This window comes from Oculina patagonica, chromosome 8 (genome assembly GCF_052425735.1).
Source record: "Oculina patagonica isolate OP01 chromosome 8, crgOcupat, whole genome shotgun sequence".
Lineage (NCBI taxonomy): Eukaryota > Metazoa > Cnidaria > Anthozoa > Scleractinia > Oculinidae > Oculina > Oculina patagonica.
In genome coordinates, this window is record NC_135765.1 from 2024189 (window position 1) to 2038158 (window position 13970).

The following is a 13970-nucleotide window of genomic DNA, read 5'->3' on the forward strand; positions in this document are numbered from 1 at the left end:
CCTTCAAAAAAAGGCCGGGTTTTGCCCCGCTTTTTAAAGTTGTTAAACCGTTTTGTTCTACGGGCTATTTTTTTACAACAAAAATATTTCGATGAATAAATTACAGTTTGTTGACATTTATTGGGGAAGAAGCATCTTAAGTAGAATCTCGTGACCGGCGACGAAGGGATCAAGTCCGTTGTTAATTCAGACATATGGCTTTGCATCGATTTGCAATTAAGGTGGCTCGGTGAACTCCACAAAAACATGAAAAAATATATGTCCATCCAAAACGGTAGACAAAACATTAAGATCACTGATAATTTTTACGAGCGGATGAATAAATAATGTCAAAATAAGTAATTTATTCGGGAATACAGAAGCCTATTTTGGGAAGATTTAGAAAGTACACAAATGTGGTAATGTTACGGATTCTAGGATATCGATGAAAACCGACAAACCGCGCTCTCTGAATCTTCGCTGTGAGCCTGGACCAAATTTGGAAACAAGCCTCGTGATTGGCCGCCTCGGTCACAGAATAGGACGTCATGTCTGAAGGTTGCTGTGAGGCGTTATGATGGTGGGTCGCCATTTTATGACAAGACTTTGTGGGTTGTTTTTGGCTAAAATGTGAGCTTATTCTCCGTAATTTTTGTCATGGAGATTCGCACATTATTGGCCTGTATCCTGCTCTCATTGCAGCGTCTCTAGTTGTTTCATGGCTGAGGGAGTCGACAATGACATGAGCGAACAACGGCGCGAGAAAGCCAGCGTTCCGCATGGCCAGGAGGCGGTTCGCTCGGCTCAAGTACAGTTTGCTATTCCGGCTACAAACTTACAAACTGGAATTCCAGTCCAGTCTGCACTTACAGTTAGTGGGAATAGTACAGCACCGAACCCGGGCCCTAAGAAAAAGAGTTCTTTTCAAATTACCAGTGTCACCGAAACTAAAATTCATAATCGTGGCGATAGTAATGGATACGATGGCGAACTGGACTTAAACGAAAGCGATATAGTTGAAGAAGTAGAAGTGGAGCTTGAGCCACTTCCAGACCCAGCAACTGCAAATGGCAATGGTGCATCTAGGTTTAAAGTAGTTAAAATTCAAAGAAATGAATCTTATTTACGAGGACGATGGAAATGTCACGATTTTCCAGATGCGGAATCGACTCAATCTTCTTCGACAAGTGTTTCTGCGTCAAGTTCAACTAGTATTTCTACACATATGTCGAAAGACTCTGTGGACAAATCGGACTCCCATTCAAGCACAAAGACTAGCTTAATAAGCAATTCTATTGGCAATCACGTAGCAAGTGATACGGACATACAATCGTCATCAGAGGGCAGCTCTGTCGTGAAATCAACAACGCAAGCAAATGAACACAATTCAGGGGAAGCTTTTGTGCCCATAAAAAAGAAGGATTCAGAGCCGAGATTGGGTCTTGCTACTGAATTTGCAAAACAGAGCGATTCTTCAGTGGCAAGAGTCTCGCCAGCTATAGATAATGTAGAGAGAATATCGCTAGAGGGAGCGCAATCGATGATAGCCTCGGTTAGGTAAGTGAACTGACGAATTTGAACAGCGAGCTACCTGTATACAACGTGGTGATAAATCGATTTGATGTCCCAAGTGATTTCTTCACAAGAAAGCGGTTTCGTGTAATTGCTTTCAGAGATCTCTTGGGTAGTTTCGACTTATCTTAAGCCATTCCCTAACTCTTTTCGCTTTAAAAAGTCCTAAATTACAGTGTTGAAAGTTATTGACTCTGCCAGACTCCATGATTTATTGATGTTCTTTTTCTACAACCAGACAGCTTCGTAATTTGTTCGCGGTTTTCCCGTTCATAATTTCTTTGTTTGAACATTATACATTGATCAGTGCTAACCAAAGGCCGTGTATCATTTTGCTCAATGTTGTGGTCTGTAAATAATCAAGATTGAAAACTCCTTGCTGCAGTCGAGTATTTTAGAATGAAGTGACCTACAACGACCCTAGTAAGTGCTATGAAATACGATTTGATTTGTAGTTTTGCCTTGTCGTTGTTTACATTTTGTCTCTTCCACGTGAGTTGAACGGAGCTACAGTGTAAGGCAGGATTCTTCGGTTTTGCCTTAAACATCATCCCTAGCCGTAATATATCCCATTATCAACGATTCGGTAGTTTATTCCTGTCTGTGTGATGAAAATAATTGGCAGAAAAGGTTCCTCAAGGCTATCTGATTTTTGTACTTTTTTTACTCACATTTCGTTACATAAACCTTGAGATTTCTCGAATTTTTCCCCAAAAGGCCGAAAATACTAAATCCAAGAATGTGGTACAGAAAATGAGCTTGAGATGAAAAATTCTTTGTTCGGAATTATTTAAGCTTATCCTATTTTAAAATTTTAAAAAGACCAGCTCACATCCGCTTAGGAAATATTTGTGGTTTACAGTTTTGTACTTTCAAATTCTGAAAAGAATGAATCATGTTCCTTGTATTGTTTCTGAAAAAGAAATATGTGCCCTAAAATACTCACAGAGAGCCTTGAGTGTTTGGAATTGAGAAAATGTTTAAAAAATTATTTAAATTTTAAGCTGTTGCTGCTCTGTACATTTGGTCCTTATTTTAATTACTGCAGTTTGAAATTTTAAATCTCTAGCTTTTCACTTCTATGTAGATATAGATTTGTCACACCTTGTGCCTAAAAAGGCACATGGTTTTTTTGTCAAATGGAATGAACGACTTCTATTCCTTGAGTTTGAATGTTTATATTTCATTTCAATAGTTGATAGAGTAGAAAGAAAAATTCTCAGCTACAAATGTTTTCAAATAAACTGCTATTTAAAGCTACAATGTATTATCTTGATCGCCCCGTGGTTAATTTTGTTATTTTCTTGGTGTAAGTGGTTCATCAGAAATGTTTAATTTGTCATCCCAGTGTAAAAATTGCAAATTCTTTCATTTTGACAGCATGGCAGAAAAATGTATTATCAAAGAAATGAAAACAAATTCAATGCCTGAGTAATTAAAAATTTTATTTTTCCAAATACCATTTTTGGGGTTGATTTCTCGAGTTGCTCACCATAATTTTAAGAAAATTGTTCATGTTGGGTATACGTACTTGGTAATATTAATGTAAGAGCTTTGTTTGAATTTCACATTCTTAAATTATGTTCTAGAAGTCTTGTTGGATTATTTTGCATATTTTGTCATGCTGTGAATTTAGCAAAACTAAAGCAGACTATTTGCATTAAAGTAAAGGGCTGTCTAGATGCCTGAAATGAAAATTTTACTATCAGCAAGGCGATGCTATTTTTTCCTGTGACCCAACCAATGGCAAGAAAATATATATTGTGCTGATTGTTGATCAAAGCAATTTGTTTGACATCAACTAGTGACCTACAGGCAATATAAGGCATAAAATGAATTGTTGCCAAAAAAATGCATAAATTATTTTCTCTGGCAGCAATAAGTAAACACAGACATCACTTTTCAATATTAGAAATAGGTAAACCTGTTCCAAGGTTCAATATCACTGTTAGAATCTTATTGGTTACAAAACTCTGTCTTGAATAGTACATTGCATGTCTAGATTGGTCATTACATTCTATTTAATAATGGAAATATAAATAGGAAAATAAATGTTTAAACTGCTTTGTTTATGCTATGCATCTGCAAAGTATTTTTAGCTTTTTTTAGTTTTCTTTTAGTTTTCTTTAGATTTGGCACTGTCAGTCCCATGTTGAAGTATTTGCTCTCCTTACTGATATGGCTGTTGAAGCTACGTGCTCCAAAAAGTCCTATAGTCAAGCAATTTTATTACTGTCTTGGGGGGTAACGAGGAAATACTTCTACTTCTGTCACTGTTATGACATGCACTGTCAATTAACTTTATCTCATTGCTGTCAGAGGTGGTTTAAATTCTTATGCGGCAGAAGATAGTTTTCAGGAACTAGGAAACTTGAACATGACTGTCAGTCTTTCCTTGCAAGGTTATGCAGCCAGAGCAGTAAAACAAACATTAAAGACTTGTTGATTGGAGTGTCTGTCATAAAGGAACAGTTTCTATTTTTGTCAAGGAGGCTGTGTAAATATCCAATCACTGAAGTGCTTTGTGACCTTGGTCATTCTTGTTCATACAGAGTTTAAAAACATAACATCACAAAATCTTTCCTGTGTAGTATAACAAGAGTTAGTATAGCATTCTTATTCAGACTACAGACCTCTGATTAAATTGTTTTGATAGAAGCTATTAGTACCAAAGATTATTGAAGGCAGAATTTTTAGAATTATTCAGTGTTGTCTTTGCATCCAAGCAGCACCATGTGTAATTATTAATTTTGTCATCAAGCATGTAATCATTCATAAGCAACTGCTCAATGTTTTCTAATTTATGCTTTCACAGTTTCCTTAGAACTGTAATGTCAAGCAAGACAAATGGTTGATACTCGGCAAAAAACTTGCTGTTATTCTAAAGTTTCCTTATGAATCATAAGTTTAATGACAAATTAAACCTGTTTTTATGTCAATGGTGCATCTTGACCAATCCAAGTTTTAGTGTTGAGAATTAATTTCGTATCAAAATATAATTCCTCATATGTAATGACAGCTGTAAGTAAAAGGCTCTGCAGCAGATATGTTTCTTGCCATTTGTAACAGCATGGGTGATATTTTGTATGATAAAAAATAATCATTGAAAGACCAATACCTTATTGGTACTTAATTTCGTGGGTCTTTAATTTCGCAATTTCCGCAATTCTCAAAAAATCGTGAAATTAAATACATGTGAAACATATATTTTAGTCTCTTTTGACATATTTTTAATGTTTTTAACATACTTTTTGACCAAATCGTGAAAATAAAACCTGTAAAAAGCTGTCTCGCCAAAATTGGGAAATAAAGTATCCGCGTAATTCAAGTACCAATAAGGTAGTTTACTCAATCTTATATTGTTATCTTTTATATTTGTAGTTTTCTTATTTTTTTCTTTTTTTATTGTCTTTCAGTGCAAGTGCCAGAGAGGCTGAGATGCCTATTGTGAATAAAATTGCATCTGCGATGGTATGTTACAGAAGCTGTTCTTTTAATTTTTTGGTGGAAGTTTTATATATAAGTCACACTGCTAAAGGTTTAAATGCTATTTACATGGCACTTTCTATCATGAAATTCCCAAAATTTAAAAGCTGGCTTTAGAAACAGGCTCAGTGCAGCCTTCCTTTACCCTTAAGATTGATCAGCATGAAATTCTCCCCACAATGTGATAGAGAATCTCAGAAAAAGTCCTGAGAATTCAGGAGGTGATCACCATAGGGTTAAACAAATTATCCCAAGCATTATCAGTAAAGGTGTGCAGCTTCACATAAAATATTGCATGACGATTGATCAAATGATAAGATTCTGCCTGCTATAACCTCTGTCTCAATAAATTATTCCTTCAAAATGTTGATTATTGGTCTCACAAAGCTGGGTTGTTTTTGCATACTTGTGCCATCAATATCCTTTTTTATGTGAATTCTCATGTTGATACAGTACATGTACAGTGCATAGCCCAGCACTTCAGCTACTTATCATACTTGTATATCATGGATGTACTGGCAGAGTCATAGTACTTTTGTACCATTAAATGTTTACAGTGTTCAAATATGGTAATATTTTACTGTGACACTTCAGGACCTCTGAAGTGAAAACATGCATGATATTTGATACCAAAATCTGTTTAGTTCTCTTTATTGGTTGTACAAACATGTATATGAAAACATGCATAATAAGTGCTGTTATATTGCATGAGTGGTTATAAGCACACCATCAAGTTAAAATGTGAGCTCACTGATGCGTTGTTCATTCCATAATTTGCAAGTTTTTCTGTGTTGTGCATGCAATCAACTGACTTAAGCTTGTAATAGTGCTATTTCTGATTTGAATCAGTAAATTAGGCTATGGACAGTGGATTATTAGAACATTTTATAGCTAGTTTATTTTGGCCTTTGCAGGGCCGGCCAGGGCAATCGCAATAGAAATAATATCTGAATATGCATGTTCATCATTTGGTCATATTCATACGCAGACTACTTCAGTTTAGCACTGAATGCTCAATAGGCAGTTTGTATCCAACACTGAGAAAACTTTCTTCTTTTAACATGATAGTAATATTAGCAACTAAAAATCGGTGCAAATATCCATGTCTCCAGACACGGCCGATATTTCTTCTTGAAATTAATGACAGCTTCACCTTGGCTGGTCATGTTTTTTTTTTTAATGCAATTGATTTTGTGAACAGATAGCCTTGAAGTTAAAAAGAGTTTTATTTAGTAAGAGTCTACCATATTTTTACACCTTTCTGTGAAGTTTGTACTTTGGCCACCATTTTGGTATACAGCAATATGGGAAATGCATAAATTAAGTTCTTCAATTTGCACAATATTCTCATCAGACATTATACTTTTCATGAGTAACTCTCTGGCCTCAAAATTTGGCCAAGTATTTTTATTGGACCTGTCCTAGCAAATACTGCTAATAAGTGCAAAATAGTTAATTTTGCTTTTATAGCCAAAGCCAGTCAAACGTGCCTTCCAATAACTTGCTAGTAAATTCATGGATGGTAGTTTGATATCATTCTTAACCTCAATATTCTATTCTAGCAATGAATAGTTTAATATTGAAACCACAACTTGATTCAAAACTCAAATTTTGATTGCCAAAAATGGATTTATGTCTGAGTTCACGTGTCATGCACATGAGACCTTGCCCAGAATTTGCATAATTTTGGCTGTAAATATGTTTTGTCATCATTCTGTTTTCCACTCACTAGTTTTATCAACCTACTTACAATATCACCATGGAGGCATTTTGGTATAATAAAGAGGCTTATAAAGGCTTATAAAAAATGTTCTTTGGCCAATTTTTTATTATTCAACAAATTCTTACGTGGCTGTTGCATGAAGCCAAACATGAATCCAGTAAACAGTTGAGTTTGAACTAAGATGTGGTTTTAATATAAATTGGACTATTCATTCCAAGAACTGAATATTCAAATGAAGGATGAAATCAAATGCCTCTAAATTGTTTCATTATTTCTTTTTTTTTTTTAGAAGAACGCTTGACCACATCTTTTATTTCTCTTACAAAATTTTCTATTTATTAAATTAGTTTTTTGTTTTTTATTCACTTAGTATTAATTGTTAGCAGGTCCACATCAGCATTTCTGCCACTTTGTTACCTAACCTACATTATCAAATTATGTTTACCTACATACCTACCTGCTGCAGGTTTTGACTTTCAGGCAAGCAAGAAAAAAAAATAATTGCATTTCTGCAAACCACCTATAACCTGATTTGATGTTTTTGCCCATGGTGCAGTTTAGGTATCACACCCTATCAAATAGAGACATCAACATCACCCTTGCAACCAACAGTCTTGTTCTATTTTCCTATTTTTGATAGTCAAACTACAGTAGGATTAAAATTATTTCTGAAAAGATAAATACTTCTGTGCCATTTCTGTTCCTCAGTTTTGCCATGTATGTCCCAATGGTAGGGCATTTGATCATCTAATATGACCCTAAAGTCGGGCATTTGAACAACATTTTTGGCCTGGGAGATGGGAATTTGAACAACCAAAACTTCAAAAGTTCAAATGTGTGGAGTTTGAAAGCAGAGTGGATGTTGTAGTTTCTAGTTGATTAGTATAATATTCTCCCTTATTAATGCTGTATTGTTCTAATAAATATATTTTTTATGTTCTGTTCTATTTCTTTGCAGGAACAAATTACGCAAATTAAATCAGACCTCCTAACTGTTGTGAATAAAGAAGTTCTGACATTGAAAGAAACAATTGCTAAACTTACTGAGGAGAATCATGAACTGAAGCTAGAAAATGAAAAATTACGGAACTTGGTTGAATTCAAGGGCTCTACATCCACATAACAGTGGCCTACACTGGGCCGACTGTCATATCTTCCTGAGACAATAAAAATACTTAAAAAATCACAGAGGATAAAGTAATTTTCTTGTGACGGTCAATGGAACTTCAGTGAAGTGATAACATAAATTTCAAGATCAGCAGGCTTGGTAACAACTTGGACTATTTTGGAGGATTTGCCTGTTACAGATCAAGTTTGGGCAAGTGAAAGATTCCTGGTGCAGTTTTTGGCTCTGTGATGACAGCTATGGGTCAGACATGGTTGCATGACATTCTCCAGCCTATGTTCTAAGTGCATAATGGAGTCAAATCCAAAGCTCAAGTTGCTCACCATCAAACAAGTGCTGTGAAGTTGCTTTAGTTGTCAGTATTCCTTCTCTAATCCATAGTTTCTTGGCTTGTTGGCGATCAAGAAAGTTACACGCAGGAATCAAACTACCGGTAGCCCCTTTAGAATGACTTGGCTTATTTTCCCAGTGAGAGTAAAATACTAAGAGACTATTGATGGAATAAATTATCTTTGAACAGAACTAAACCAAGGTGCAATTAAGGCCTTGAATTATGACAGGAAATTGAACTTTGATATGTTGAGCCCTGTCATACTTGGAAAGTTACATGCATTACATGGAAATATTTGGAAACAAAACAACTTAATACCAAGCTACCTGGAAAGCTTATGGAAATAATAGTACTGCATATAATAGCACTGCAAAATGCCCTATTGTTGTGATTGGTAACAACAAATGTAACCAATCTAAGCAATGTTGACTTGAAGAGTCTGGAAAAATGGTCAAATAATTTGTCTTGACCTTACTTATGTCTAGCCCACAAATTGCATAAGATCTATCATTATGTCAATTTCAGGTGGGTGGTGAATGGTTTAGTTTCAGAGATTTGCCGAGAGTTTACTTTGATTGGGAGACAGAATGGTACAATGTAAAAGCAGGCATTTTGTTTAAATATCCTGACAAATGTCTGAGATCTACGTATTAAAGGATCTATCTCACAGATGGCTACCTCGCTGCACTAGCGTCACACAGCCACCGAAACTGATCTAATTGGGTATCAAACATGGCATGTTCTCGAAGTAGCAGACATAACGGCAACTTTCACGCTCAAAATGCCACCAAACCTGAGAACAGGAAACTGCACCAGAAGTACAAGTGAACCTGCAAGTATATCGACACAGATCAGGATCAATTTAGGAGTCGATATCCAATCTCCGCCACCCGAAGAGGGAAGGGCGCAAAAGTTGCCTTACGGTCTGCTAGACTTCAAACGTTTGTGACCAATCGCCCGTGAACCCAGAGCGGCGGACGTGTCCGCAGATGCAAGCGACGGTATATCACAGACGGTCATAACCATTCTTGCTTATTTTTGGATTAATTTTACTTCTTTGGTATTTTTCTACCCTAGAAAATGATAGTGTCCGGGTTTTCCTCAGTTTGAATGTTTTGTACATCAAAAAAGATGACTTAACATGTTGTGACATAACTCCTTTAATAAGACTCTGAGCCAAATTTCAGGGTTTTTTGTGACAAAACTCAAAACTATGCCATTCTTCACCCCTAATTTTCTCTGATAGAAGTCACTGAAAAGACTGTGTTGGACATTTTGTTTCTTATTGCATAAGAACAAGTAGAATCTATTAAGCTTGAGTTTGAGTATTTTTAATGGGCTGAGGAGTGAAATGGATGTATTAATTTCTTCAAGTTACAAAGGCTTGGCCATGTGTGATTAGTATTGTACCATCATTGGCCATGGGTGCATTGTATTTAAAAACAAGATGACAGGGTTACTTGCCATTGGTGAATGTCAGATTCAGATAGATTTATTTTTCTTTGTATAAAACAAATTGAGAGTTCTCTCCTTTATATAAACATGATGAAGGGTGCATTATTTTGTGAAAAGCTGATTTAAGCTATACAAGAGACAGTTTCACAGCCGCGGTAATAACATATTTGTATTTATTTTGATTGAAAAATGTTAAAGCTATCAAATTGTCTGCTTAGCTTAGCCTATTAGTTCCTTAGGTGTTTCCTAGAATTCTGTTTAGAAATATTCGATTGGTCTTAAATTTCATGGCATTTTGGCCATGTCTACCTTAACTCAAGCTTCAACTACTGTTAGTAACAATAAAGACTGATTCTAAGGTAGTAGCAGGTCAAATATTTGTGTCTATTATTGTGTTGTCTTGTACTCATTGTCCTGTTACCATCTATCTATCTTGTCTATCTTGTCTTCTAACCTACCAGTATTTTACCACTCAGACCAAAAAGTCCTCAACAGACTTCATGTAACATGAATTATTTCAGCCATCTTCTCTGGCCGCTTCTTCTCTCTTTCTGGGCAGCAAGTAACCAGAAAAGACAGCTAAAATTCAGTCTAAACTTCATTTGACTACTTTGACTTCTCTATCTTGTAGTCTAACTAATGCCTACCTCCCTCTATGGCAGGCGCCTGCAGGAAATCATGGTAGTTGTATTCATCGAACCATGCGCGAGACTTAGCAATGATGAATACAACTACCGTGATTCCCTGCAGGCCTGCGCCATAGAGGGAATCGGCCATCGTTTGATTGACCAAGTACGGTAATGATTCAATTTAGCGCCTGGGGCGCTTATTTACTGTTGGCACCTAAAGGGAGGGCGCTTATTCGAGACAGAGCGCTTATTCGGGACAGGGCGCTTATTTAATTCTTTAAGAAACAACCAAACATTCAAAACAAAACTTAAAAAATAACTAACAATAACAGAAACTGTAACAGTAACAAGTTGTTGAAAGTTCAGTTACTTTTAAAGGAATTGTTCATTTTAGCAGTAAAAAATATACGTGTATGGTACAGTAAACGTTCATGAGTTTATCTATGCTTATATGAATGGGGGGCGCTTATAAGAATGAGGGCGCTTATTGGAATGGGGGCGCTTATTGGAATAGGGGCGCTTATTGACAAAAACACATTCGAAGGGGGCGCTTATTTGTAAGGGGGCGCTTATTGGAAGGAGGGCGCTAAATCGAATCATTACGGTAACAGTCAATTGGGAGATGCCAATGCATGTTGGACTCTGGATTGAATGGCTCGGGTTCTAACCTTGCCTACCTCAGTGTTTTGTGTTCCATTCTTGTCCCCATGGCTCCTTTCGTTTCTTCTTACCTGTGAGGCCTTGGCACGAGAGAGGGAGGGCTGTGGGGACACAGGATTTCCACTCCTAAACTCTAGGTGATGTATGAGAGAGTCATCTTGTTCTTGACTTCTGTTCAAGAATTCTCTGATTCAAACAGCCAATCAAAACTTTGGGTACAAGAATGGTTATGTTCTTGAAATGACACTTCTCTCACATTGCCCACAAGGAGTATAAATACTACAACCTGACTTAATGCTGGGGGGGGGGGGGGGGGGAGGAGTAGCACTACTCACTAGTTGCTATGAGAGAGACTGAGAACGAAGTAGGTGGAAATTTTATGAACTAGCAGGTCTAGCAGTCATGTAAAATAAATTACCGGTATGTCAAAAGTAATGAGGTTATTAAACTGCAAGCAGACGGGTAGACTGTTCACAGCCCTCTATTTTTTCATATTTTTTCGATCAATGAGCTTGGGAAAAGAACGGTGGGACCTGGATGCCAGGGCAAAACCGGAGGCAGGTGCTTGCTCGCCGATTCTCTTGCTTTTTTTGTATTAAAAAATAGAGAGGCTGTGGACAGTCTAGCAGTTGAGTAGTGAACAGTAGTAGGAGTTGGGGGGGGGGGGTGCAGCGCACTTCCTGGAACCCTTACCCTATCTACTACCCCCTTTTAGACCTGACCCCACAATGGATACTCTCTTACAGACCATGTACCCAGGAACTGCTTCAGTTTACAAGGGCTTTAAATTTCTGACAGTTTTTAATGGCACACTTCTCAAGCCTAGTGGCCCATACAGGCCAGAGCTTATCCCGATTTCTGTAGCATGAAGTGATTAGGGGGATTTCTACTCCCCCTAAATGGGATCCTAGTCCATCGCACATTTATACACCTGGGTGGAGAGAGGCACTATGAGAGTAAAGTGTCTTGCCCAAGAACACAACACAATGACCCTGGCCAGACTCAAACCCAGACTCGATCCGGAGTCCAGCATGCCAACCATTAGGCCACCGCACCTCCTAGTGCTAGCTGTCCACAGCCCTCTATTTTTTCGTTTTTTCGTCGTCGCGCGGGGGAACGGAAGGAATGCGCCAACGCAAAACGGAAGAAGAATTCTTTTTTCCCTCCCCCCCCCCCCCCCCCCCCCCCCCCCCCCCCCCCCCCCCCCCCTCTTTCTTTTTTTTTTTTTTAGGGGGGGGGGGGGCCCCTAGTGCCTACCAGCATTTCAGACCAAACTGTGTCGAAAACCATACCCTTTGGTGCGACCTCCCCCCTCCCCCTGCCAGGTTAACTTATCTTTGCTTGGCTGTTATACCACAAGCCTAGGGAAAATTGCTCAAAGAAGTTACTGATGTCTGACAATAAAAATTCCTGTAAACTTTTAAAATTAAGAAAACATCTGTATCAACTATTGAATATTATTATTAAACCTGGAGAGCAGGATTAAAATTGAAGCTTAGCAGCATAGTTGTGTTGTTGTGTCATACTGCATATTTTTTAATTTTATCTGCAACAAGATGGAACCAGACTTTTTGAGAATTTATTGTTCCGTCGGCGAATTTTCTGATCCCGAAGCCAAAATTTTGAAATCATTAAACCTTTTTTATGCTAATTGTCATATGGCTGCCTGCCCCCTTGGTAGTTTGATTATAAAAGGACCTTTTAAAGATCCTGTGGAGAAAAGACCCACAGTGAGAGAACATGATGACTTACTGTATCCAGCCATAACAGGATATCCAGCTGATAGGGTTGTCATGATAGATTTTATATTTTTTTTAGATGTGCAATATCTCCCTTTCAGTAAAACTGAAGGAAATCACCAAAAAAGTCGACTTAGGAGGAGGAAAAGGAAGAAAATAGTAATAATCAAAAAGGAAGATAAATATTTGCTAACATGAACTCGAAAAAATTTAGACTAAACACTTTGAGGTGGCAATCCTACTGCTGATGAAACTCACCGAATGAATGACAAAACCTTTAGACAAATCAAGTTTGTAGGCCACACACATTGTACAAAATGGGCAAGAAATGCTTGACTGCTTCACAGCAATAAAGCTTTCCTCCCTTGACAATTAAGACTGCTTGCAATTCCACTTTCATTCGCAAAGCACTGATCAACGATAGCCTTCATTCAAATCATACTATTGTCTCAATCCAACTTAGCTCATATTACTCACCAATAGTTCTCTCTATTGTGCGTTTGTGTTTTTTTTTTTTTTTTTTTTTTTTTTTTTTTTTTTTTTTTTTTTTTATTAAAAGCTGGGTAGCTACTTAGCTAACAGTGTACCATGATATACAGTCTTGGGTACCATTTTGTAAAGTACAAGGACTTCCTAGTCTCCTTCGCACCTGTTTTTTAGGCTCATCATGTGATGTTCCCTTCCCCACCAAATAACCCGTAAATCTAGTCAGGTTTCTGTACACCTGCACTTTGCCCATGTAAAAGCAGGGGCATTGATACTGTGCGGTTTATATTTTCTATTACAGTCTTTTGTTTCCTTCTGATGGCTGGTTAAAAGAAGATAAATTCAATATAGTTCAACCTTTCATAAGCAACACCCTTTTGACGTCAAACACCTAGGAAATCTGTCCAACTGGGCCGAGTTATTTAAAGGGTGGATGACACTATCCACCAGACAAATCGCCATCCAGTGGACAAGTCTTAACATAACATACTAGCTATCCACCGGATAGTGATTTATCCAGGGAATATCCTTATCCATCCTAGAGCCAGATAAATCATTAACCACTCGATTAGTGTTGGCAAAACAAACTACGACATCTACTGGATAGTGATTTATCCAGTGGATAGAATTATCCACCCTTTGAACAACAGGCGCCTGAAGGAAGTTTCTTAAGAAGAGGTCCTACTGTAATTGCATCAAGCAGACACCTTGGGACTAGAATAACAGTCTTAGTTAGGATGTTCGCTCATGGAAGGCTAAAATAAATGTACTGTATGTGTGTCAC

General features: G+C 37.4%; 1 protein-coding gene across 1 annotated transcript; it reads left to right on the forward strand.

Moving 5' to 3' along the window:
* The first annotated feature begins 532 nt into the window (after positions 1-532).
* On the forward strand, positions 533-8568 carry LOC144662262 (uncharacterized). Its single transcript, XM_078523032.1, has 3 exons — positions 533-1536; positions 4968-5022; positions 7719-8568. Exons 1-3 carry the CDS (start codon positions 698-700, stop codon positions 7881-7883), a joined length of 1059 nt encoding a protein of 352 aa, XP_078379158.1. The 5' UTR covers positions 533-697; the 3' UTR covers positions 7884-8568.
* Positions 8569-13970: the final 5402 nt, after the last annotated feature.

Excerpts from the sequence above, each read along its gene's own strand:
- LOC144662262 (XM_078523032.1), top strand. The coding sequence starts at position 698 with ATGGCTGAGGGAGTCGACAATGACATGAGCGAACAACGGCGCGAGAAA. Across the intron at positions 1,537-4,967 it reads TCGATGATAGCCTCGGTTAG|TGCAAGTGCCAGAGAGGCTG; the intron begins GTAAGTGAACTG and ends ATTGTCTTTCAG. Across the intron at positions 5,023-7,718 it reads ATAAAATTGCATCTGCGATG|GAACAAATTACGCAAATTAA; the intron begins GTATGTTACAGA and ends ATTTCTTTGCAG.